The sequence below is a fragment of the Diorhabda sublineata genome, chromosome 1 (genome assembly GCF_026230105.1).
Source record: "Diorhabda sublineata isolate icDioSubl1.1 chromosome 1, icDioSubl1.1, whole genome shotgun sequence".
NCBI classification, from domain to species: Eukaryota; Metazoa; Arthropoda; class Insecta; order Coleoptera; family Chrysomelidae; genus Diorhabda; species Diorhabda sublineata.
In genome coordinates, this window is record NC_079474.1 from 28,782,596 (window position 1) to 28,810,335 (window position 27,740).

General features: G+C 30.5%; 2 protein-coding genes across 7 annotated transcripts in view; one reads left to right on the top strand and one right to left on the bottom strand.

Moving 5' to 3' along the window:
• The window catches only part of LOC130443292 (salivary glue protein Sgs-3-like), a 116,218-nt gene extending 97,790 nt beyond the window's left edge, over positions 1-18,428 (bottom strand). Inside the window, exon 1 of the mRNA XM_056777858.1 lies at positions 18,417-18,428. The gene's annotated coding sequence lies outside the window, so the exon portion shown is untranslated. The remainder of the gene's footprint in view (positions 1-18,416) is intronic.
• Positions 1-27,740, top strand: part of LOC130443299 (uncharacterized) — a 60,868-nt gene that overhangs the window by 24,700 nt on the left and 8,428 nt on the right. For 3 of the 6 annotated variants that reach the window (XM_056777878.1, XM_056777886.1, XM_056777881.1), the window contains exons 2-4: positions 19,072-19,306; positions 23,040-23,265; positions 24,712-24,875. In XM_056777878.1, coding sequence (XP_056633856.1) covers positions 19,079-19,306; positions 23,040-23,265; positions 24,712-24,875 — 618 coding nt within the window. In that variant the 5' untranslated portion in view covers positions 19,072-19,078. Of the gene's footprint in view, positions 1-336; positions 536-5,677; positions 6,187-15,391; positions 15,509-19,071; positions 19,307-23,039; positions 23,266-24,711; positions 24,876-27,740 lie in introns of those variants that run through there. The other 3 variants (XM_056777875.1, XM_056777868.1, XM_056777892.1) reach the window with 3 other exon arrangements.

Genomic DNA, 27,740 nt, shown 5'->3' on the forward strand with positions numbered 1-27,740 from the left:
CCAATTATTTCTCACCTTTCTACCTATCCTATAAGCGGGATCATTTTTTGTTGAAACACACTATGTAGGAAATTTGGGATTTGAGTTCAAAATAGAAAGTGGATTATCAGTTTATATTCTAAACTAACCTCAAAATTATTAACAAATTAGATGTGTATGCCTATTTACAATTATGGGAAGTAGTTTATAGTAAATTATTGAAATAGTCAACAGTTCTGTAACGTTCGTTTTATATATTACACCTTGAATACTACTTATTTTCTATTGGTTTTTAAAAACAACAGTCATGTAGTTAAATTCAGTACGTCGTTGACGGCTTTGATAACATTATTTTGCAGTACGGTAATTAGTATGAATACAACAATACCGTGCGTGTAAAATATCTAATAATTACGGCAAATTTTTGAATATGTTCGTCGTTTTTGGATCGATTCATGAAATTTGTAAATCATTGAGTTTTTTGTCAATTAATTGTTGTTTCCGTATTCTATAGATTTCTTAATTGAACAATTTGGTCCGGAATATTATATTGAAGGTAACGATAGTTATTAGAAATATTTTCTTTAATTGCAGATAGAAATTATCCATATCATTTTTATTTACTATAAATATATCAAGAATTTTTAATAGTTAGGAATGGCATTCTATAACTTCATGAAATTTACAGACATACCTCTAATCGGCAGTAAAAATAATTAAATATAATATGTGCCTTTATTCATGTAAATATATAACCGACTTTTGTGCTAAATTTTTGCAAATATGTTTATTATATTCTCGCCATGTATCAGAATAATTGGAAAAAATAAAATTACATATCAATTAATTAGAAACTATTCAATTTTTATCTAGAACACTTAATTTTTGTAAAAAGGAATAAGTCAAAATCAAATCACCATATGCGAACAGAAGAACTTCGTTCATGGGTTGAACCACGTTGGAATTTTGAAAATTCTCTACGTTTTGGCTCTCACTTTGAAGCTATTATCAAGATAGGGGTGGGGATAGAGTGGTTATTCTTTCGTTTCTAAGAAGTGATCCAATTTCGTGCACTCCATCTGCCTACTCCACGCAACTAATCACCACTTTTTTGGTTGATTCCATGGCCGCAATCTCCCGATTCACGGAGGAAATCAAAAACTGAAACAAAGAAATATAGAATGATTAAAATAGAAAAAAAAGTAATATGCTTACTATCTGAAATACCGTGGATACTATGACTGCTGCATTGATAGTGTTAGTGTCCACGATGCTCTCCATGGTAAGCATAATATTTTTTTTTATTTTAATCATTTTTGTTTCAGTTTCCCCTTTCTTCGGTGAAATTTCAAGGAGTAGGCGAGTAGGCAGACTAAGGCCTTGGAATCCATCCAAAAGGGGTAATCGTTTCGTGGCGTAGGCTAATTGAGACCACGGAACCGGTCACTTTTTACCAATGAATGAGTAACCCCCTGTCCTCACCCCTCTCTTGAAAATGGCATGAAAGTAAAAGCCGAAACAAGGAGTATTTTAAAAATTTCAACCCGGTTCAGCCCCAACCATAGAGTTATACTTTTATACATAATTTTGCCACATTCCCACTACAAAAACACCACATTTTTAAATCGTCCTGATCTTAGGTCTCTTCCGATTCAACATTAGTTTTTTTTATAATTTTTTGAAAGCAGATAAAAATTTGATATTTTGATAAAGACCACAACATATCGAAACGTCAAATAGTATAATTATTCAAAAATTCCGTAATGATAATCAATAGGTGCAAAAAAGTATTAGGTACTTATACTTTAATCATGATATGAATAACTGAAAACGATATACTGAATAATAATTATTACCAATTTTTAAATCTCTTAATTTTTGTCATTTTATACCAGGGGTTCTAAAGGTTAATTTATAAACTTTTACGCTCGCGCCTGCCCTGACACCTTCGTTCGCATTCAATATAAATTGAACAAATTACGAAGTTCTAGCGCCTAGTCAATGAAAACAGGTCATATGACCACGCATACACAGCAGCAATAACCACATCGATAATAACTAGGACAGAAACCACATTAACAAATCTAAAACAAGCTGAAACTTGAAACAAATGGAACAGAGACGACGTTTTTCTTCTACCATGCAAATGAAATGTCTGAATACGAAAAATATTTTTTTGTGAAATCACATTTCTACTTAGTCCTAATAGATCCAGCCAATTAAATCCCCGTCGACAAAGGAAAGTCAAAAACTTTATAAATAGGTTCCAACGCGAAATCTTAGTCGAGCGTAATAGTTTATAAATCCAAATTAATTCTCTTCAACGCTACTCTAATCTCTAATGCAAAATACCTTCTTTCCTCTATTCTACTCTAACCAATTCTGATGGAAGATATTTTTGAGGTATTGGTATTAGTTTTCAGAGTTCATTGGATTCTGACTTTTATCAACGATAACATTTCTACTCTCACAACAATAAATCTAGTAACGGATTACTGTTATTAAATCATGTTGTTACCTCAAATTTAAAAATAAAACAGTATGAGATTAAAATAGGTTATATTTGTTAGTTCTGAATACATAACCCACAATAGTCCTCCAAGGTTACCGTTGAGGCCACCAGATTATAAAGATAAGTCTTAACCCAAGGTAAAATCATTTGTATAAACTTCCTTGTTGGTCCTGACCTTGCCAATAACCTGCTATTGATTATTCACAACATTGTTATCATTTTCGTTGTCAAAAATAAATATGATTGTGAATATCGCTAAACTAATTTTACTTACAGGGTGTCAATGTAAAAACGCACCCTCTATTCCCACAAATATGCAATTACACATTGCTCTAATTTTTTGTAGGGTTTATCCATTATCCCTCTAGTGGAAGAGTAGAAAAATTCTAAAATAACAAATAGAACTGGTTGAGTGATAGCTTATTTTAACAGTGCTTCAACTACCTCATATTATATGGCAGAGACCAGTGTTGCCTTTTAAATATTTTCAATCGAACACTAGGTAGCGTTAATGAGTTGTGGCACCACGTTTGTTATGTTTAGAGTTGTTAATAGTGAACATTTAAAAAAAGTAAGTTTGTGGAAAAATAAAAATCACCCGGATAATTTTTTATGCATAAAATCGCTTCATATAATTTTGAAGCACCATCAGAGAAAACTGTTTACAATTAGTTTGTAGAATTCCGTCATGGTTGTGCGTCCGTCCGGTTGTCATAACGAGAAACATCGATGCTATATGAGTAACAAGACAGAGAGATGACTCTTTTATATCGCGTACTGCAATATAATCGATTTTTTGCACATCGAATTAATATCTCAATATCCGTTTTCTCCAAATTCTAGCATAAAGACTATTTTTTGTACTGTAAAACAAAAGATGCGCGTACATCTATTTCCGTCACCTCAAGAAGTTGTTGAAGACTACCAAATCCATGTTCCTACGATATTAGCTTCAGAGTGGAAAAATGTTATCAGATTTGGTGTGAGCGTATGCAAAAATGGATAAACCTTGAGGGCAAAGATTTCGAAAAGCAATCGAACACTTTGCTTCGAACTTGTTCGTTTATTTTTCACTTATTTTAAAAACTTAAGAGACAACCCTCGTATTTGCTCCTTCTTCTCAATACTTCAGGAAAAAGTGAAATATTGTAGATATGTTATGTATGAACTGCAATAAAACAATAAATTAATAAAAAATTACTCAATTTACCCAATTTTCTGAATATTTATTATTTTCTTAGCACATGATAATGTATGCTTTCAAACATTTCAAAAAACTTTTGCGTAAAGCTCCCTACTCGCAACTGGTGTTGTTTCTTTAAAATCTCGCCTTTCTTGTATAAACAATCGTTTACAAATGTGTTCCATACTGGCCATACTACCAAGAAACCCATAATCAAATCACTGATTAATTGGATGCAATTCCATATTATTAAAATTATTAAAACTTTTCAAAAATTAGTATGCAAATATAATAATTTTTCGCTCATAATTCCCTTTGGTATTGAAAAAATTGAATGATTTGAAGTTTTCATAGGGTAACTGAGACTAACTTTAATTTGAATGATTTTTTGTCATCATCAACATTCTTTGTTATAGAGGAAACATAGAATATCAATTATTCGTATTCACAATTTATTTGATACTTTACATACAATTTATAATGCATCTATCATTCAGAGCTATGCCGGCCCTACCCATTTTGTACTCCTCGAGGGAAAGATGGAAGACCAGTAGTGAGTGAACCACAAAATATGGATGACATTGACTCTTCATTTTATTATTAATCATTTTGCAAATGATTATTGAATAAAGTTCTTTCTATATTTTGATTGAACTAATCCTACACAACCCAAGGATAAAAATTGACATCAAATAAATAAAACAACTTTAGATTATCACTTCATTTCTTTAAATCCACCTTGAAAGCGCTCATTACACATTACATTGTATAAAAATCTCGGTTTTTAATCACTAATGCAATAATTAAAGTAGTTAAACGATTATATTTGCGTAGTTCTGCTTTTAATGTACTCTAAGTCATTTCCATATATTATTATCCAATCACTAGAATACATTTACAAATTAGCCTAATCATTTCCGGAAAATAAAATTGACTGATGTGAAAATACAATAATTTTCAACATTTTACTTAGAGCCAGTATGAGATCATTCTGCCTCTTCATGATTCATCTCTACTTCGATAAGATAATATAACTTGTCTAGTAACAAACTTCAATCAAATAACATAGGACGCAAATTCACTCTCTTCGTAACTTTTGTATTTGGCGCAGTCAATAGGATTTCATCTTCTGAATCTGATATCAATAACCTATACATCCGAGTTATCTAGACTTGATCTAGATGTTTTTATTCGATAAAGACACTTTTCGATAATAGTTGCTTGAAAATTTCATTGACGAATTGTATGTAACAATCACAAGATCTATAAAAGGTCTTTCAGCAAATATAGTTAAGCTTCTGGAGTGAAATTTATTGATCGGAAAATTCAAATTCTAACGAAGTAACATACATTTAAAAAATGAGGCCGTTCAATATTTGCCAATTTCTATGAGAAGTATATTGTAAAATTATAATTTTTTCTTATATAATTATAAATATAAATTTAACCATCAAAATTTGACTGCACGGACGTTGAATTAAAACATCAATAAGTTAATTAATTTGAAATCATTTGATTTATTTGTTACTAAACTAAATTCGATGTAAAAGTTTCTATTGCCGTGGTATTCTTCGTTGCAATAGTCATAGTTATGATTTGATGCTACTCCAAAAGACAATATGAAATAGTAATTTATCAATAAAGCAGTATATTTATTTATAAATATTTAAATAATTCAACTTTATTAAATATGGATTAGTTAAAGTCTCCAATCTAAAATGACAGTCAATTGATGCCAAAAATGTATTCAATATAATTTCAAATGCTAGCAAATTTCAACATTAACACTAAGAAGGGAATAGTGTCCACACAAAACTACCTCCGTCTACACGTAGATATAAGAATTACGTGGAAAAAGCACATAGTTGAAAAGAAGATTTAGCTCAACTATAATGTATGCGCATCCAAGCACTTTGGTATGTACCCAAACGACCAGAATCTTGGATTAATATTTGTAGAGAAAATATCAAAATATACACCAGTATACACCACCTAGAAAAAATAAAAAATCTCTCATCACTATTATCTACAATAGTCAGCTGCCTCAATGAAAGGATGGGTGATTATCATCGATAATGACTACCTTGAAACAAGTGGAAGCTGGGAGAATTTATCAATGGATTGAATCTTATAGCACTCAAGTATCAGGTTAGCTCATAGAATATTTCAATTTGGATTGCGGATTGTACTAAATAAAAAATATTACATATAAAACTTTACGAAAGAAAATTATTTTGTTCTAAGGCTCGATAAACGTTGTTATCTTATAATCAAATCATTTACTATAATGATTGCTTGGTTTTTGTACTGGCTAGTATATGTGTTATTTTTTCCATATCACCTAGACTTCCTTCTAGGATATAATTAGAATAACGATAAAGGTTTCATAACTCAAATTAAAATTCCGCCGATCATATTTAGCATAAATATTTTTTCAAAAACTCCCCAATATATTAAGTTAATTATTTGTTTCAAGTGAGTGGTTACCATCATTGGATATAATCAGATAAAGGTATGTTGCACTATTAAAAATAATTTATAGGCGAATACAGAATACTAGACTGTTCTTATTATTTTTGGTTCTTTGATGAGAAGCTATATTTTCTTTCGAGATATTTCAGATTCTTCATTTTTATCTCTGATATTTCTTCCTTCCCAATAATTCCATTATTATAAATTGATAATGTTTATGCAAACGTTATTTATGTTGTCTATTGTCAAATACTCACTATTTATTTAAGATTAATACTACTTAGTCCTAGAAAATATTTAAAATTGACTGTAATAATGACGTTCAGATGTGCTAAATACCACAGTATTTAGTAAATGCTACGCCATCTTAAATTTAGAGCCAAATAAATCCAAAGCAAAATATCAATATACAAAAGTTTAGTTGGGTTAAATTGGATGATCTGAATAGCTCGTCGACCAGGAAATGTCTCAATTAAAACCTGGAGAGCGCAATATGGGCGAGGAATAGCGTCTAAATAATCTTACTATCCAAAATGTAGTGAAATCTTCATAAAATATTGACAATTTAAGTAGTAGCACTCAACAGTCTTAAAATTAAAGCTTATAATCAATAGAAAGTGTTATCCGTATTGTAAATTATTTTAGTTAGATTCACATTTCTCATTGTATATACTCTTTTGACTGTAGCTCACAAAATTGTCAGATCTGATTATATTGATATGGAATTTTAATTGTACTAATGAAAGCTTTGGTGTTAAGAGTGAAATAACACACGAAGTATACTTTCCAACTTTTCGAATATGATAGGAATCGGTGGCGGCTTGTTAATAAGTGCCCCCGTGCCATGGCACTACATTATCTCAAAAATCAAAATTTTTACTTTCAAGAATATTTTTGGACATTTTCAGTCTACATGGGTTTTTCTTATTAATAATTTGAAACAATCCTTCTTCTCATATATACGTAAGAAGTAGATCGTATTCTGCTATGAACAGTGAAAATAAATTGTCTTCGAGTCAATTCTTCGAGTTGGCACGAATTAGGGGAAGTTTATTATCCTCCATCTTGATTTAAACTTCATTTAAAAAAATATTAGTATTTTTATTAGTATATTTAAGTTTCTAAATCTTCTTGATTTCAAATTTCATCTGTTTCAAAATTAGTTTTTTTAATAATTTCTGGAGGATAGATAAAATTGACGTTTCGACTTTTCTTTAAATCTTTATCAAAATATGATATTGACACTAACAATTTGCCTATTTATATTGATGATATTAGTATAAGTCATAAAGGACATAATACATAAAATCTAAAACACCAAAAACCAAAAGAAGTAATATTATATATCAAGTACCTTGTACTAATTGTGATGCTGTCTACATAGGGCAGACTTCTCAGTATTTAGAAAATAGACTAAAAGGTCATCAATACGATAGAAAAATAAAACTGCATTAACGAACCATGAACTATCAAAAAAAAAACAAAAATTTAATTATTAAGATTCAAAAATTTTTGAAACGGAATACACGAAAAAGAATTTTTAGAAATTCATAAGAACGAAAAAGATATGAATGATAAAAAAGACCAAAATAATTTAAGTAAGATGTATAGCTATTTTTTGTAAATTCTAATAAAACTAAAAATAATTTAATCGACTACTGCTATATATTTGAGATGTAGGAATAGGGAAAAATGAATTTTTCTTATTAGAACGAAATTGTAGTTTGATTATATTCATATTTTGATGTTTATGATGAAGGTGAGTTATTGATCAATATAAATACGCAAATTGTCAGTGTTAATATCCCATTTTGATAAAGACTTAAAGAAAAGTCGAAAAGTAAACGTTATCTATCTTTTAAAAATTATTAAAAAAACTAATTTTGAAACATAAGAGACCTGAAATTAAAACGAAACACGCAGTCTGTCACATCCCCCTCCTTATGGACCTGGTAAATCTAAGTTTATTCAAATTATATATTCGATCCATCAAGGGCTCTCCACAATACTTTATCACCTCTATTGAAATCCCATTCCTACCAGCATTTTGCCATTCTTCATATTATTTATTCCTCCTTTAGTTCTGATTTCGATGGTGCTTCCACTATCCAAGCCTGGTTTATTCGTTGTTTCCTCTTCTTCAAAGTCGTCTTCCTCGTTTCTCATGTTTCATGATCCAGCTGTTCATTGAAATATTCCCTCCACCTGTCAATTTTTGCTCCTTTTCCCTCAAGAGTGAGCCGTCTTTGCCTTTATAATATGTCTATCTGATTTTACTTCTTTTTTGCATCCTGATAAAAATTGTCTTCCAGTTGATTTCGTTTTCTCTCTATCTCTGCAAATTTTTTTTGCTTTCTTCCGTTCCTGTCCGTACTCCTGTTTTTATTCGTTCATTAGGTCTTTGAAACTTCTCTATCTTGCTTGGTTTCTTTGTTTCTCATTGTTTTCTCAATCTCCGTCTGTTTGGTTTTCAGATTTTTGCTCATTTCGTTTCCAAATTTTTCGCCACACTTTCATCCTTTAATGCCCCTACATCATGTTTTACTAGATTCTAAAGTTTTGTTCCTTTGTTTTATAACAATATATGGTCTGATACCGCGTCCTGAGTTGCACTTAAAAACATGGATACCATCAAATAAAGCGAATGTCAAGCTGCCTTAAAGCAACGAAAGGATAAAAGTATGTAATTAAAATATAAAACGTGAACTGGGAGAAAATACATTCAAATAGACGGTACTACAGAACGAAAGAAATCGCATTGATTTTATTAACAATAAAATGAACTTTTAACATTCATGACAATTTAAATTGGCTAAGACCATGTAAGGAAAAAACTCTAATAGTAATGCTCCTCCATTTGAATATACCATTTCTTTAATTCCACTAATGTTTTTCTCGATACATAATTCATCATATTCAAATATATATTCAGTAATTTAACCAATAAAGTTAATGTTTCCAAATTGTTTCGACCTCAAATATTATCAGACATGGAAGAAATTAATTAATCGAATATACAAAAAAAGTGAGAGAATCACACCACTTAAATGTATGAATTAGGACGATTTTCAAGCTATGAATCAATAAAAAATATTGAATATATTCCTTAGACACTTGAAGTTCCATTAACTTTTAAAATTACTCACTTCCATTTTATATTGATGTGACTCTAACGACAACAAATATAATTAATTATAGCTTTTCTATACAATAGGATTAGTATTTAAGAGAGCATATACACCCATAGTGTGTTCTTAATAGTCTTGACATCCAACGAGTACAGTAGTCAGTTTATTGAAACCACTTTATTTATTTATATTTTTTTCTCAATAGATAACATTTTTCAAAGTTATGAATTGAGTTAATCAACTAGTGAATAAATAATTAAAGTCTAAAATGTAACTGGGACAAATTATATTAATTATTGTTGAATGCAGGTTTGTCGCAAAGTTTCTGAAACATCAATTTTTAATATCCAATGACTTCTTAAATTCTTTTTGTATGTTATGAATGAATAGGATAATGTATTTTATGTAGCATACTTTATGTAATTTACTCAGTTAGTTTGTCTGTGTACTCGTAGATGGAATTTTCTAATCAAATTTTACTAACTTTCAATCAAACTTATGATTTTTAATATTTTCCTGCTATTGATGACAATAATAGATAATAAAAGAATTGGTAATAAATCCAATAATATCGCTTGAATTAATTAACTTAACTTTATATGAAATATTTTGTTATAAAACTTTCGTATCACACTTTAAAATTTCATTGATAGATGGCTCTACAAGAAGCAATTTCATGGGTTTTTTGCATTTTTTTCCTTCTATATTAGTATTTTCAATTAAATTATTTTGATCTCACAAATTTTATAATGATTTTTTGTAAAATAAACCATATATATTTTTGAATGAGATAAAATAGCTTCGATATCTCAATGGTTCGTTAACTAGGCTTATAACCTAAGGTTGGTTAGGAAATTTTCAATTTCATTTCAATTAGGAAACAAATGAAAAACAATTTTTATTAAAAATGGAGTAAATCTTAATGAGATTTTAAGAAAGACTAAAATAATAGGTGACATATAATACTTTTACTACGGTTATTTACTCTTTAATCCTTTATACATGTTTAAATAATTTTCACTTGATTGATTTTATTTTTTGATGTATGTGGCTTAAAAAAATTACCTAACGTTTTATTATTATTAATATTGTAGTAAGCTACATAAACTTCTTAAATATCCCAAAAGAATTCTGAAAATATCTCGATAAATAAAGAAACAAAACAAATAAATTATTCCAAAGAAACAATGTAAGCAAACTTTTATAAAAACAGAGATCAAACGAATTCAGGGTATTTCGAAAAAGGCGAATTTTAGAATTCCACTATATCGAAGCAGGACCGGCTCCAAAACTGAGATAAGTTCGTAATCATATTCAGAACTTCAGTCCTTTCAGATTTTTTGTCACTTTCTCGGCTAAAGTAACAATCTATAATCCATGTAACTATGTTTATTGTCTAAAGGTAGAAAGGATATCATATAGTTAGGACACGATTGTTTTTTTCATTTTCCAAACGACAGTGAACGTGATCCGAATTACTTTCCGACCATTCACATCATAATTGGGTTAATCCGATCATAGTTTCCGAAAAGCCATATTCCTTCATTTAATACAGATTTGACATGTAATACATATTACTTGTTGACTGCGCCTATTCGTAGAAAAGAATATTTTTGAGAAGCTGTACTAGTCACAAGCACCGATTTCAGATTCTTTTGTCGATATGACGTCTTACATGCCCATAATTTTTGTAATCTTATCTGTGGTATTGTTTTTTTCTGAGAGTGTGCATATATATATAGATATAAATACCTGTAAAACGCTAGTAGAATTACCATATTTTTTACTTGCAAATAGTTTAGTTACTTTAGTTACTTTAAAAAAATTTGCACGCTGGGAAGGTTTATTGTTAACGATTAAATTTGTTTAGTTTCATAAAAATCTCTTTCTCAAAATTTTATAAAGCTTTGTTTAAAAACAGTGATTTCTTCTATACTCAGGTGTGTTGTTTTCTGTTCACCTCAATGCGTATTGATTTTTTTATTAGTTCAATTGTCATTCTGACCGTTAACAAAGAAAACGATGTTTGTATGGCATGATATCCTGGCAAACTTCACTCATGCAATACTAAAAGTATTATCGATTTACTAATGGTCAAGCATATACATTGAGTGTGATTACTAATCTAGGTTGGCAGGAAATATTTATTTGTTCTACAATATCTATCAAAAAATATGTTAGAACTGACATGCAAACTTATGTAAATCCACCATATGAAAATCATTAATTTTGATTATAGAATATAGAAGAGCTACATACCTACATCTTTGAAAAAATATTTCCAAATGTATTTACCGACAGCAAATATTTCATTTGAAACCAATTTTCTCTGGAAACAAAGTCATTTTAAATACTTTCCTGTCAGACAGCCTGCTAAAAAGTGAAAGTAGTAGAAACCTTAATGCCTTTAAATAAAGATGGGATCTTAGATTGCTGGATCTTTTCAAGACATATCCAGCCAGCGCTACCATTTGGTGCACGAGTATACATGCCACCATCAATAGCTTGGTAGATCTATCCTCACTTCCTATTTAGAATCTCAAACAAGTATTTCAATCCGTAGATTATCAAATTTCGATTAAATCGGAAATGAGAATGGCAATAGAACATCTGCTGGATAATTATCAACATCAAATAGCAGCACTGGCATATGTCGCCTTTAGTTCCTTGCGGATGCAAACTATTAGACATAATTTAATCATCGTCAAGAATTGTTCTGGCATATCAAATCTTCGAATTAGTTGAATAGTTTTTGTAATATTTAGAAACATTCTGAACATAAAGCGCTAAGAACTTTGAGGAATCAGGAACAAGAGGAATGAAACAAGAAAAACGTCATCTATACATACGTCATATGACATGTTATTGTGTATGATTGTGGTTCATGGATTTCACCATAAAAGCTAAGAAATCTCTTTAAATAATTGAAAAGCATCCTATGAAAAATTGACAGACCTTTTATAGACACGAAAACAAAAAGAAATAAATTTAATATTTATAAGAAGATAAGATGTTTCTGCAGTGCATTGGGTTGACTATTTAAGACGACAGACAAATGAGAGAATATAAAAAAAGCGTGGGAGAAAGCTTCAACTGGGAAAAGATTAGTGGAAGGACTTTCATGACAGAAAACATTGAGAAATAATACGAAATGATACGATAAAATTAAAAATCAAAGAAGTTACAGTGCGACTTTATAAAAATCTATCTAAAGCTGGGCGTCGTAAATATGTTTTAATATTTCATTTCGTTTTATTGTACTCCGCCAAACTTATTTTCGGTGTAATTGAAACAGTTAGACACACCACCAGTTAATATCTCTACATCACTAAGTCGAAACTTAAATGCCTCTCTTGGGATTCAAAATATTCTGAGTATGATGAGTTCTCAACCAATTGATAAAAATATATTAATCTAGTCTACAAGTTCAAATCGGTGTCAAATTATTTGGATTGGTTCATTCAATCCGGAATGATATCTAGATCATTCTGCGTAAAAAATTTAGCTCATAAAAAATTTCGTTAGAAACAATTAAGCACCTAAGATGGAGGTGGTTTTATGGTCTATAATTAAAAAACAAGATTCAAGAATTATTAATACATATTTTTTGATAAATATCAACAAGTAGGTAATCAAGGCGCTAAGAGTTACCAAAAGGTAACATCCTGTATTTCGAAGAGTTCGGAATATGAAACAAAAAAATCGGAATTCAAATTTTCTTGAGGTGATAATTTGAAAAAGTAAAAAAAACCAACTATTTCTTTATAAAAAGATACCAGGCGTTAATGGGTTGATTTAAAATTATAAACAATTGACGTACAGTTCTGGAAATCAAAACTATTTTTCTCCTCTTCAAGAATCTTTTTTTAAAAATTCAAAAATTATTTATACTATAAACGATAAACCAAACAATTTTGAAATTTTTTATGGGCTAATTAACTTTTCACGCAAAATGATCTAGCCATCAGTCCGGATCCAATGAGCTAACTTTATAATTTTAGTAATCGATTAACACCGATTTGAACTTGTGGACTAGATTATATAGATCGCGAATAAACTCAGAATAAATTCATTATTTTTCAAGCAATTTATTTCTTACAAAAATCCCGAAATAGATCGTTTAATAAAATGAAGCTGTTGTAGTTCATTATTTTAGATAACTTATTCTTTAAAAAAAAATGCAATAGCAATTGTGTCAGTTAAAGTATCATTTTAAGAATTATTCATATACACATGATTTCTGTAAAAAAGCTTTAGGAATAAATTGTGGCTACTCTAAGTGAAACCCAACGCATAGAAATTTCCTTTTTGATTATATTTGAAGATTAAACGAGAATTCAGTAACAGTTATGCGATTTGTTTGATGCAGCACCTAATCAACAATCAATAAAATTGAGAAAAAATTTAGAAAAATTGTTCATGTGAAAAATATTCAAATCACAGGACGTCTAAAGGTTCAAGAATACGTGAAAATTGTATGATACTGCTGAATACATTCTTGAAAGACCTTTAAAATGAGGTATTAAGACACATATTGCGATTCAACAATTCATTCACCGGCTCAAAACTGATATTATTTGCGCTCACTGTTCAAAAATCGACCTTTTACAGGATTTTTATATAGAATAAATTGTTGGCAAAAGAATTTATTTCTCCGCGCTCTGTACACAGGGTGCTCCGGGACAAAACGTTCGGGAGTGAGTAGATGATGTGAAAATAATACTGTCACATAAAAAAAGCCCCTTCGTAATTAATATAAAAAATCTTCTTAATAACATTTTTCCTACTAGGTAGATTAGGCGGGGAGGTCCATTTGCAAGGCCACTACGGTTCCCTGAATTTAATGCAATGGATTTTTTTTTTTTTGGGAATATCTTAAGAGCTTGATACATGCAACACCGGTAAATACAAGGAACGAAATGATCGATAGAATAAACTTCCATTGTGATGCTTTAAGACGTGCAAGGTGCCCACTTCGTACATTTTTTTGTTTTCATTTGATAAGTTATAGGCTAACCAACTAAATTTTTCTACATTTTAATTTTTTTCTTATGTAAATAACACGATGTTCGACAGTATGCAGTTCAAGCAGAAAAGTTACGGATTGTTAACCATTGGGCATGAACCACTCCTGGCCTTGAGATAGTAGTGTAGAATTATTTATTCTGTCAAACACACTCCATTAAAAATTGATAATGTTCAAATATTTAAATTATGAAAATATACTCAAATATAAGTTCCTATTTCGTAACTTTTAAACCTATAACCCAGAAACGAATTTTTTTATGCCGCAGCATTATTTTCACGTCTCCCAAATTATAGGCATCAAGTCCTAAAACATCCTCTATAAACTAAAACTTTATTTTCATTGTGACTTATATGACCTTGCTTCTTTTTGGATTCTATTTCTAATATTAGGAATCGAGATTATACCATTAGACCGTGCCCTTTATTGTATCATTTTTCTATTCCTCTGGCAGGTATTCACATCGAGCCCATATGAATAACGAAAGCTTTTATCTAATAGATTCGAAGATTTACTATATATTCAGAAATGGGAATTTATGTGGTGTCTTAAAAAAACAGTATTAATAGGTATTAATATTAAGAATAATGCACGCAACTGTTTTATGTAGTTTACATTTTGGGAATTTTTGATTATGTGATATTTTTTGCCAGATAGTATAAGTAATATTATCATCTGGGTGAATTTGTATACGAACAATTATTTTTTGTCAGTAACCGATTTAGAATAAAGTCTCATTTATTGATACGGTCACCAAGTTGCAGGGGCAGAAGGATCAAAATCAATTCCATTAGAAACCGTTTATACAATATCTAGTTTTAAATTAATCTACAGATTTTTCTTTTCTTTAAAAAAAATTATCCAGAAATAATAACAAGGAAAATATTTCAGTTGTTCTTGCGAATAGTCAATTTTCTGATCATCGGAATTATCCAGAAGATTGATAGTTAGCGTGAAGTCCGCCTTCTCCTAGACAAATTAGTTAGAATTTACAAACAGTATACATTCCTGATCATATGTATTATATCGATAAATCTATATCACTTCAGGTTCATTTAGTGATAATCTATACCATAAAAAGTATATAAATCAGTTTTAATAGTGTTTCTATATAAATAACACATGTGTTTATGTCACGTGAAGAATGTAATAAAATATGTTCCGATCAATTTATTGAAATGTAACTTTATTGGAATGTGCATATATAGGTAAAAATATTCATAAAGGTATTACTCAAAAAATAAAACTGAGAAATAGATTTCTGTTGTAGTTGGAAATATGGAACATTTCTAATAATGTAACTTGTTCATTCCAAATCAAACCATTCCAGACAAAGTAATTACAGTTTACACACAGTATACACTCCCGATCGTGCCTCCCGAATCGATAAGTCTATAATCCTTTTTCAGGATCGTTTACTGATGATATATACTATGTAAAGCGAATAAATCATCTAAATGATATTTCCATGTAAATAAAACGTTTGTTTATGTGTTTATCAATGTCGCGGAAAGTATGTCATACAATATTTTCCAATTATTTTAATTCAATTTATTGTTTCCATAATAGTTATTGGTAGATTACAATTATGGAGTATTGGAGAAGAAAATTCCATATAGCTACATAGTGTTCCTAAATTCGGGGCTAATAGTTCTGATTATTAGATTTTTATCTATTCTTTCATACATGCATAAAAATTTTTAACTCTGTCTAGTTTATAAACACGTTATTTGTAATTGTAATGTAATAAGGTCCTTGACGATCTCAAGAGAAAATTACGTAAATTACTTAAAATTAAAGTAAAACTTAAAATCTAGTAATAAGTTTCCCTATTGAAATTTGGAAATAATTTCGCCAATTCTTGCTTAAAAAAACGTTTTCCCATAAGGTAATAATAATGGAATTGAATTCCTAATAATTTACATTCCCACTGCTCGGCTCAATATCTTGCAAGAAAGGATTTCTTTGTTTTTTATTTCACTTTTTCCAACTAACTTTAACAAACAATACAAATCCGATGCATCTACATATTTCAAATAAATTATTCAAAATCTATTATTAGACTCTTTACATGTGACGCAATTAATGTACAGCCACTGAATAAATTTGATGCTTATAAAAGGGATAAGATTGCGTTATACTCTGTATCAAAAGATATCCTCCTTGTAACACGCCATGGCGTTTTTGGATATTCCTTTGTTCATTTACTGTGGCACGGTAGTTACTTCTAATTTATTTATTCTCCAGTTTCGTTGCTAAATCGTCCTCTACCTATCTACACTGAAGTATTTAAATCAAAGTAAATTTTAGTAAATTTGTGGTGATATTATTCTTTATAGTCGCCGGTAAGTTTTTCAAATATCTTTTTAACTTTACTTTTTAATAAAATGCTCACAAAAAAATTCCAGTTATCTTGATTAATTTTCTTTTGTTTTAAGCAAAATGAAAAGATATTTGAAAAAGTTACCAACGAATATAAAGAATAATATCACCACAAATGTACTAAAATTTAGTTTGATTTGAATACTTGAGATAGGTAGAAGACGATTTAGCAACGAAACTGGAGTTTGATTGACTTTTTCGAATGGAATGGGATGCCGATAACAAATTAACTTCTTCCAAACGTGCCACAATACGTGAACAAACAAATATTCAAAATGTTTGAGGAAAAACGTAACAAGCCGAAACGAATTCTACAACCTCAAAGCTAACTTCGTTGTGAAAATAAATTTTATTCAATGTTTCACTAATAAATATCAAAAGTAATTGTTATTTGTATTTGAGTTTGGCGCCACTGATAAAGTAGCACAAATTTTCTATTAAAACTACTTAAAGGACACGATGACATAGTCACTGTGATATTCGTATACATTTTGCTGTAATCTATACTCCAAATAATCTAATATTAGTCATATCGTTATCAAGTCGTACGGTTTACGCTATTTAAATACCGGTATATAACACGTTATAAAATGTGTATATATAATCATTTAGAATATAAACAATATTAAGTAATATTTCAAGGTTTTTCGTACTCCTTAACAGATAACAGGTGATTTTAAAATCAAAATTCACTCTTTTTACTAATATGTATAGGTAACGGGCTAAATTCAAATATACTGGTTTGTGAACTCTAGTGCAGATCAGGATTCATACTTCATACAACTACATGTTGCCAAAATTGTTAATAACATTTATCCCAATAACTCGCAAAAATTGACGGTTATCACGGTAACATCGAGCGGTTTGGTATCAAACAGATTTGTTGACTATTGCTTGTATCCCATTCTAAATGCTCAGTCTTTTCGCCGAATCACATGTTGGCAACATCCACTTACTTATATAAGATAGATTATTATTTTCATATGTTATTCATATCAGAATTATCATCGTTTAAAAGAAACTCAAACATCAAGTCATCGCCATAGTATGTTCCGTGTTTCAAAAAATCTCTTTGTCATAACTTTCTCTTCTCATCTTTTACATCCATAACTATGAATGCGGCACATGCAGCAACAGCAACAGTCTCCTCAATTTTTTGAACAAATCTTATCTTGGTGTGGTAGTCCAAAATTGTTCCCAACATGTATCCAGATACAAGTTGAGATATCAACGAATATCCAACGTTGGTAACATGTTCTAGCCGTTAGAGACCTTATTGAACAGATAATATAAACATAACGTGTAGTTATTTAGCAAAAAATTAATTTGAGGATATATCTTTTTCCGTATTCCGAAACAAATTATTCAAATCATTGACTAAAAGATTGTACACTTATATCTTCGTTGCCAGCAACTGTAGAAAAAACAACAAATATTTTTTTGAAATAGAGCTACTAAAATGTTAAGAAATGCTTCATTCGAAACCAATAGAAATCAAACAAATTTGTTCGAGCTATTTATAGAAGAAGTTATGTAAGCCAACAAAATCTCCCATTCAAAAGACTTATGATTAAGATGCAAATTTTGAAAATTTAAAGATACCATTTTGAAATACTCGAACGTGTCAAAATATGGAAACGATCAAAATACTTATGTTGTTATTCACCATTTTGTGACGTCAATCCGTTTAGCACGTGACTTGATTGATAAAAAATGTATTTACGTCTCAGGAAGATATACGTTTTTCAATGATGCTAACCATTTTCATACTTTTGAAGAAAATATTTGTTTAAATATCTGAATTATCCCTATCAAATTATCATAGGTACTTATATATAACGTTTATTCTTTTATTGGCGATTATTTCAAACAATTTAGTAAACCATGTCGAAAAACATTGGAGAGATAAAGCTGTCCCTACTCGGGATCTTGCCAATCCATTTAGATTGGTAATCCTCATCTTTACTATCCTTGTTCTTCTTAGTTTTGGAGTTCTCAAGAGCTAGTCGTGATGCAGCACTACATTATAGATATGTACAGCATGATCAGAATAAGAGTAGCCTTGATAATATGAAGCATGGTCTTCAGCTGCAGTTTGGACTTTCTTCCGATGAATCCTCCCAGTACTCATGCCTTATTTTGTCCACTACGTGGTTCTTCAGCAGCAGTACTTGGTCGAGGATGATTCCCAAGTATTTGGCCTTTGACATTATCTTCTAAAAACGTCCTAGGAGCACAATATCTTATAAACGATTTATGCATGGTTTAAGTGCTTCACAGGATGAGAAGTACCTCTTAAATCAATTTATATTTCAATATATAATTACAACAACTTGAGCATAGAGAAATTGCGATAACTTTTTAATAACTTCTAAAAATTTTGTTCCAGATAAAAAATGAATAAAGATGGGAACTTTGACGTAAAATATAACAAACAGTCTTATAATATATACGAATTTTTAAATAACCATCCAGGAGGTATTAATTATGTCAAACCTTATAAAGAAAAAGACGTTTCTAAACCTATGAGTCTTTATGACCACTCAAAAGCTGCCTATTACCTTTTAGAAGAATATAAAAAAGGAGGAAGGAGGAAAAGTCATGAATCAGAGGAAGACTTAGAAGTAAGTATGATATATGTATATTGTTCATTCCCCTGCTTTTCTACTTATCTACCTCCCTCTCTTTTTTCTTTCTCTCTAGTATTTTCTATTATATATTAGTGAGGGTTTGTGTCCACTAGTTAAGGTTCTCTGCACTCTAATTGATTTTAAAAAAAAAAACTTCATTACAACAACGCACTTTTCATTCAAGCAAGTTTTTCGCTACAACGGACAGATACAAGTCATTCAAATAAAGAAAAGTTTTTCTCGGGGTCTTAGATCCAAAGTTAGTGCATTGCAAACTAAGAGAATGATTCAAATTTGACTTAGTTTTTGATTTTATGATTCACTGCATTTTATTAACATACCTCATTTCTTTATTTGTGCATCTATCCATTCTTATATTGATTTTGCCAGAAATTATGTATTTATTGTTTTACACAACTTAGGTTTCAATTTAATGCGAAATATGAGTCTAGTTACTATTTTCATTTTACCTAGCACCGTCGAATTTCAATTATAAAATCATTATGTAATATAGACAACAGAAAGTAAACACATAATCAACATAATACACAAAATACCAAGAAATTGACTAATGCATTCTACTTATATTTCAACAATTGGAGATCAGAGCTCGTAAAAGCTTTTCCGGCCTCTGTCTTCCTTTTTCCGATTACGGTTTGATGAAACGGTCTACTCATACTTACGTTAATACTCCTCTACAACATTTTCGTTTGGTTTCATTGATACAAATATGAGTTAACCATCAATTTTATAGCTATGAAAACGGGTTTCATATTTTGGGTTATCTTAATTTGAAATTTACGAGACGCTATTTTGTTGCATTGAATCCAACGTTTGATCACAAATGAACAATTTGGATTTGCTTTGCTTCAGATTATAGATTATCAGAAATATGAATACTGTAATTTGACAGTAGAAATTAAAAAAAAGAAAATGGAATGTTTTTCGAACGTAATATTTTGTTCCATTGAATAAAATAAAAAATAAAATCCATGTGTTATTCGCTTCACACGGGATGCAAACGTCAATTGCAGTCACATGAAAAAAGTAGATTAAAATACGATCTGAAATAGATACAGTACCAAATGTAAAGAGCGTTAAGTGTTAAAGCTAAAAATCTCTTTTTTAACCTAAATCAGTTTGAATAATTACGTAGTAGTACAAAAAATAATGTTAATAATAATTTATTGAAAGAAACCTGAAATCAAGAGAATTGCTGATCGAACTGATTACTATTTATTTGTTTTGCTTTCTTGCTTTTGACGCTAGAGACTCTTTACATTTAATACTAGATCTATTTCAGATAGCGATCTGTCTACTAGTACCACGTACTGCACTTAACGCTCGAATCCAGCGACAAACGTCAGCATGAACTTGTCCCTTAAGAATAAGTTTTCGAAGTAGGTAGTCAGAAAGGTGATGAAATATTAAACAATTTCCCTGTTTGACGGGCGTTTTGATCACCAAGTTATCATCTTCAGAGAAGGTAAACTAAATCTTATTAACTTGACTTACTTCTTCATCTTCATGTGTTGTGACCGTTATCGATTGCTAGCTCCCATGTTTGCTATTATCGTACTTTAGCAGGTTGTGCCACACTACAAAAGTATTCTTATTTACGTCGATTTATAGTATTAACTATTTCTAATGTTGTTCATGTATATAACTCTATTTACCCAAATGCATCATTGTTTTACTCCTCCTCGTATTTCAACATCAGAAGAACTTTAGTGATCTAAACTAAACTTAAGCGATCTCATGCTACTAGAGATTAAACTATAAGGCGTAAATCTTTAACATATATAGATGACTTTTTCAGAATTTCTATCGCCTTATTATGTCTTACTCTAACTAACGCTAACGTCGTGGTTCTCATCTTTGAAGTAGTATTAAAGTTGTAAAGAAAGCTTGACTTACTATTTATACTAAATTTTCCTACAAATGAACCTCCTCCCAAAACTTATAAATAAACTACAGAATTAGCTTCCCCTTTTTAAATTATTCTTAGATATAACAATCTCAGTACTTTCAAATACATCCAAATTTTATTTTTAGGTACATTCTTCAGTAATTCTAACTTAAATATATTTATTCGATAATTATGATTAACATCATGCTCGACAATACCCGATTTTTCTGTACGTCCATATTCCAAATGAGCTAGGTGCCCCTTAAACTGGACATTATAAGACCTCTTTGTTTGCCCAACATACTTCTTCTCACAATCATAACAGCTGATGTCGTAAGACTACCCTTTTCCAAATCTAGTACTCTATCTTTAAGATTACCTGAAAATTGTTTTAATGTATTGTTGGATTTATATACAAATTTCCAACCCACTTTGTAAAAACTGTTTTCCAGCCCTTTTGTATAAACAGAATTGGAAGTTCCAAGAGCAGCCTTTCCCTGTTTTTCATTTTGAGTCTGGACAAAGGAATGTTTCACGGAAAGATTTGATAATGATGACGGATAATTAAATTATCCACAATTTTCTTATAATATTCGTTAAGTACAGCCACATCCTTAATAAAAGCCCTTTCCTTATTGTATATTTCGATGTTAAGTAGAAAAGTAATCAAACGATATACCAGGAAATGGATATCTACTACTATTTTTAATGAATAAGGTATCTAAACCCATTCAGCCTAAATGTTCCAAATATTATATCAGAAGTTTTATAATGACCCAATAAATTTAATTATTCCTGAATAATTCTCCTTTTATTGAGATACACATTGTTTAATTTTTTTCTCCTTACAAAGTCAAATAAAATACCCTTGTTCGTGGTTCACTGGGAGGCGTTTATTTTAGACGATTTGTAAATTTATTTAACTAGCTAACCACCCGTTCTATAACCCATTTCTAAGCATTTCAAACCCAAAATGAAGTTTTCTACTTTTTCCATTTCTAATTTTGCTATTTTTTCGAGACAATCTATTATGTCGTCACCCAGCATTTAACATAATTTTTCCGACAATGTAGGGTGCCGGCAGAGTAGATGCTCGATCGTCTCTTCTTCTCTTTTACACTCTTAGCAATAATTGTCTATTTTCATTCCCCCTTTCTGAAGTTTTTTGCACACAGTACAATGTCCAGTGACTACTCCAATAGTTTTCTGGATTCAATATTTCGTGATCCTTGTAATCTTTTTGGTACTTTCTTCATTGATTTTTAGGGAAATCGCTCTGGATATCATGCGATAATTGACTCCTGTGTCAATAGCATTTTATATTCTCTTCCATTGTCCCACCAACAAGTCTATCTGCCTTAAAGTTCCCTTACACTTTATAGTGTCCAAGTACCCAGCAGAGGCTTACTCCAGTGACCCTTTTGATTTTGTCGTTTTCGATGATATTTTAGATGTGTTATAAGTAACATATAATGGAACTAAATTATTTACAATGAAGTTTAACAACAAAGATTTATACTGAACACACTGTTTACACCACCACTACTCCAACACTCACAATTACACTGGCTGACGCGCGTTTCGATAACAGTTTACTTCAGTCTCTGAAGAAGATAACTTGGTTATCGAAACGCGCGTCAGACAGTGTAATTGTGAGTGTTGGTGTAGTGGTGGTGTAAACGGTGTGTGATGAATATCACCAACAGTTCCAGAAATTCCAACTTCCAGCAAAGATTTAAACAAATGTATTATACTAAAATTTATATTTTCACTAAGTAATGTACCTTAATTTTAACTAAAAAATATCTTCCGTTTTAGAGGTTAGTTAATTGGGACAAGCCAATGTTTAGTCAAGTTGGAAAATTAGGTACAAAATATTATGAATGGGTGACGTCGCCAGTCGATAGACATCTACAATTATTCGGCAATCCAATTTTGGAATATATGACCATAACTCCTTGGTATATAGTACCCATAGTTTGGGTACCTATCTGTATATATTTGACTATAAAAGGAGCAGAACAGTACACTCTCATTACTAATGGTATGTATGAAACTTCGAAAACTACTTAAAAAAGCATTTCACAATCACATCTTGATTGAGCTTGATTCTATAATTCTGTTTCTACTCGCATGCACTCAAAAGTATCTTTCAATACAACTCTCCCATGCAATGGCATGAAAGATTCAATGATCTGTGGCGAAAAATTATTATTTTGTTTTGAGTTTATCGATAAGTCATTTTTTTTTACATTGAAGGCCACTGGCATATTTTGTTTGTACCGTTCGGTATACGACACCATGTTCTGTTGTTGTTTTTATTTCTGCTTGATATTTACATATTTACAAAAGTTACTACTTAAGTTTTGAGATAGACAAATAAAAACAAATATTTCTAATTGGATATGGCTTTATTGTTTTTCATAATATCTCAATCAAGCTCAAAACATGTGATTTGAACACATCAACCGCTTCTTCAGGTATAGAAAAACGTTGACATCGTAATTAATTCTTGATCTGCCGGAATAAGAAGCAATCATGTTTTGACTGTTCAAAAACGTTTTTGTTTGAACTGATGTGTGAGAGTTCGCAGTGTCGTGGTGCAATTGGTTATCTTCATTTTCTAGAACATTTCTTGCAAAATGCTGGTGTTGCTCTAATGAAAAGATGACGATATGTGCAGTTATTCCGAATAATCAGGCGATCATTTGCTTCAAAGTACTTCGTGAGCGAACAACTTTTGTTAGATTTGAGTCGTCTCATACAGTCGTGTGCAGTTTAGTTTCGTTTAGGCGTCTTTTGAAGCACAGCGATTGAATTTTTTCATCATTTCTTCGACCAACGCGCGTAGCGGCGAGTGCTGAAACATAACGAGTGCGAAATACACTTTCCAAAGAGTTGTGTACACTATTTTTTCTACGACCACGTAAAAAATTCTTCAAAAAAACGTATAGTTTAAATAAAAAAGTCAATTAACCAATATCACACATATTTTAAAAAGTATATAAACACCTGTGCTGAAAAGTTAAAAAATCGTAAAAATTATTTTTTCATTCAACCACTTTATACATTACTCAGAAATAGTAATAACATTTAATTTTAACGTTTTAATTATCTTGCACACTAGTATGTATTTAAACACAAATCACAACAAACTTTCAATTTAACCTCAAAAAATAATATTGTCTACTTCTTCAGTCTTCTCAAATTTGGCCTTTTACCTTTCGGCACCAAGACAGATTCATATTGTATTCGGGTATTCCCTCTATCGTTCGGGACCATATATAATATAAGAAGAAGAAGCGTTTCAATACATGTATGTTTTATATTTTTTTTAGTACATGTGTGAAATAAGCTACTTTCTTAGGTGAAAATAAGTGTGCAATCTATCATTTTCATAAGTGGTCAGAGGAAAACCCTTTTTAGCACGATTTGTTTTTTTAAATCCTAAATTTGTTCACCATAACCTAACTTTGGTTATTTATTTTAGATACTAGTCCATACGTGCCAGTAGTATTAGCTTTTATACAGGGTGGCCTAATGTGGACCTTGATTGAATATAGTTTGCATAGATGGGTTTTTCATATAGAACCTTCTGGCCATTCCAAAGCTATGATATATTTTCATTTTACAATCCATGGACTGCATCATAAAGTGAGTAAACTATTTTAATCGATGTCATTAATAATTCGTATGGAAAAAAAATCATACTAGAAAGCTTGGACAATCAAAACAAAAGACTTTATAGTTCATTGATTTTCTTGTCAAGCTTTCCTATGTTCATAAAAGTATTGATTTACCATTACATCAAATACAAACTTGTGTACGTATGGTGTTCTGATTTGAAAAATATAAAATCAAGCTTAAAAATAATATAAAGCTGTTTAGTATAGTTTCATATTATTTGTTGAGGTGACAAAACTAAATATTCTAAAAACTCAAATGCTAATTACTTAGAATTTCTTCTCAATATATTTTCTAGTAACATCTATCATTTTATATAAATTATATACATGCGCCACTTGCCGAACAATGAGAAACTATGGTAAATGTGACAAGTTTATACAAAAACGTGTAGAATATGGAAAGTAAGTCGCTTTGTTTGAAACGCTTCAATCTACCCACTTCAGCATGACTATTGAACACATTTCAAATCTCTTTATTATTTTGTAAATGAAGTACCATGGAGCGGCTGTTATATTTTTTTAAACCGCTGTAGAATCTCTAGATTCTAGTTACTGTCTAAACTTCATAGATGGATGCCATAGATCCACATAGGTTTTAATAATATTTTGTAAATAAGAAACTGCCTATTATCCAGTACAATGTTACATTTTGAACCGAAACTCTTTTCTCCTAGTTCTATGTGTTTCTTCCAAGTTAACCTTGTGTCCAGATGTATGCCTAGGTATTTGGTAGAGTCTGTTTCTTCTAGTTGTTTAGGAAGACAGTTGGACATGTCCCTCGGCGTAATGTAAATCCCTTACAAGTGAATTTTGTCTCATTTGCTTTTATTTTCCATCTTTGCAACCATTTTTGTATTGATTTGGAATTATCTTGTATATTTGAAGATACCCCTTGAGGTCCAATTACGCTACCTTGTGGAACGCGAGTCTACTTTGAATATTTCCCAGCGAGTTTCTTGTTGTTTTACCAAGAACGATTCATTAGATACGATTTGATTTTTAGACAAATTTTAGTTTTGTGGAAGATTTTTAACAGTTTGTAAAGGAGTCTTGGTTCTGTATTGACTCTGGCCACTTTAATGTTGACAGTTGACAGTTTCACTTCAATGATTTTGCATAACCTTAAATTTTTAATTTTCTGAAATTATTTGTTTTATCCGAAGTTTTGTCTAAATTATTGAATAACAATGAATGAAGAAAAAGAAAACATCAGCGATGAAGAGTTACTCGAATCCACGCCACCTGATCTTACCGAAGAAAGCAATGTGGCCGTTCTTAATTCGTTGCAGGATAAATCTCATGCAAGGTACGAAAAACAGTACGAGCTCTTTATGGAGTGGTGTCATCAGAAAAAGGAGAAAAACCCAACGGAAAATTCATCAATTACACTGCGAAAGAAAATAAATAATAGATAATTATAAACATTTTATTTATTGAACAATATAATGTACTAAATGATATTTGCAATGTCAATATTAATTTGTTAATTATTTGCAAAAAGTAATGTTGAGTTAATGTAATTGAAAAAGTTTTGGGTCTTATGCGTCGTCTAAAAATGTTGTGTACGCCGCGGCTAAAAAACTACTTAGTTGGACTCGACTGTTGCTCACCTCGCTTCACTCGTCTCGCAATTTTCAAACTCGTCCAAAAAAGTAGCACTTTCAGTCCTTGGTATACAAATAACTATTATCCAATTTGGGGAAAAGTTGCAAAAAAACCAAAAGATCATATCGGACATTGTATGCTTGTTCAATTTCACAATGGTAATACTATTACTAAATACATATATGAGGTTTATATAACGTTTGTAAAAACCGAAGATGGTTCTCTAAGTTTCCATCTGGTAATTTTAATCTTCCTGACTCTTATCAACATTAAACAACGACATATTAAGGGCAGAAGTGGAAGCATATATTCATGTCAGGTAATCGAAGCATTCTTTAAAAACTTTGGTCAACGTCCAAGAAGCTTAGAAAATTAAGCTGATTAGGTCCTCCATAATGAGTACAAAGAGAACAAAGCCATCAAATCCATCGTATTACTACAACACAGAACGCTTTATTGATCGCTTATCCTGAAGACGAAAAGGTTGTTGTTACTCTCTCCAAATGAATCATCATGAAGGACTGCGAACCAACCAATTTACGCGAGTTTGTTTATATTGAAGTGAAACCTGAACCAACTGCAGATCTTTATTGTGAATAATTGGATGGACTGAGCCACTCTTTAATCGAATACAAAACAGAAAAGATGTCAATGTGCAACACGACAATGCAAGCCCTCATTGTGCAAGACAAACTTTGGAAAAAATAAAAAAATTAAAGCGGGATGTATTGCATCCGCCAATACTCGCTCGATACGACACCGTAAAATTTCAATTCAATCCTAACGCTAAACTTTTGATTTGAAAATATTTTTCCCCAAAAAAAATTGATTTTTTCGATCCGGCTTTAAAAATTTGTGAATTAGATGACAAATTGCTATTTATAATGAAAGTGATTACATTATTTAGAATTATTCAAAAATTTATTGATGGGATTTCAATTTAAGAAAGGAACTTGACTTTTTGGCCTCCCTTTTCATTTATTTGTTAATCAATATTCTCGCAAATACCAATATAATTCATTACAACTTGTTCCTGAATGATTTCCGTTGTTTTCAAGTTATATGATGAAGAATTCATGTAATTTTTACGATTCCGTACACTACACAAGGTCTTTACCAAGAAACATTATGGATAGTATAAAAAATACAATTGCTCTAATCAGAAAAGATAATGGTATATATCTAAAATACACTCATTTAGATTCCCTATCAAAAAATGAGATTTTCC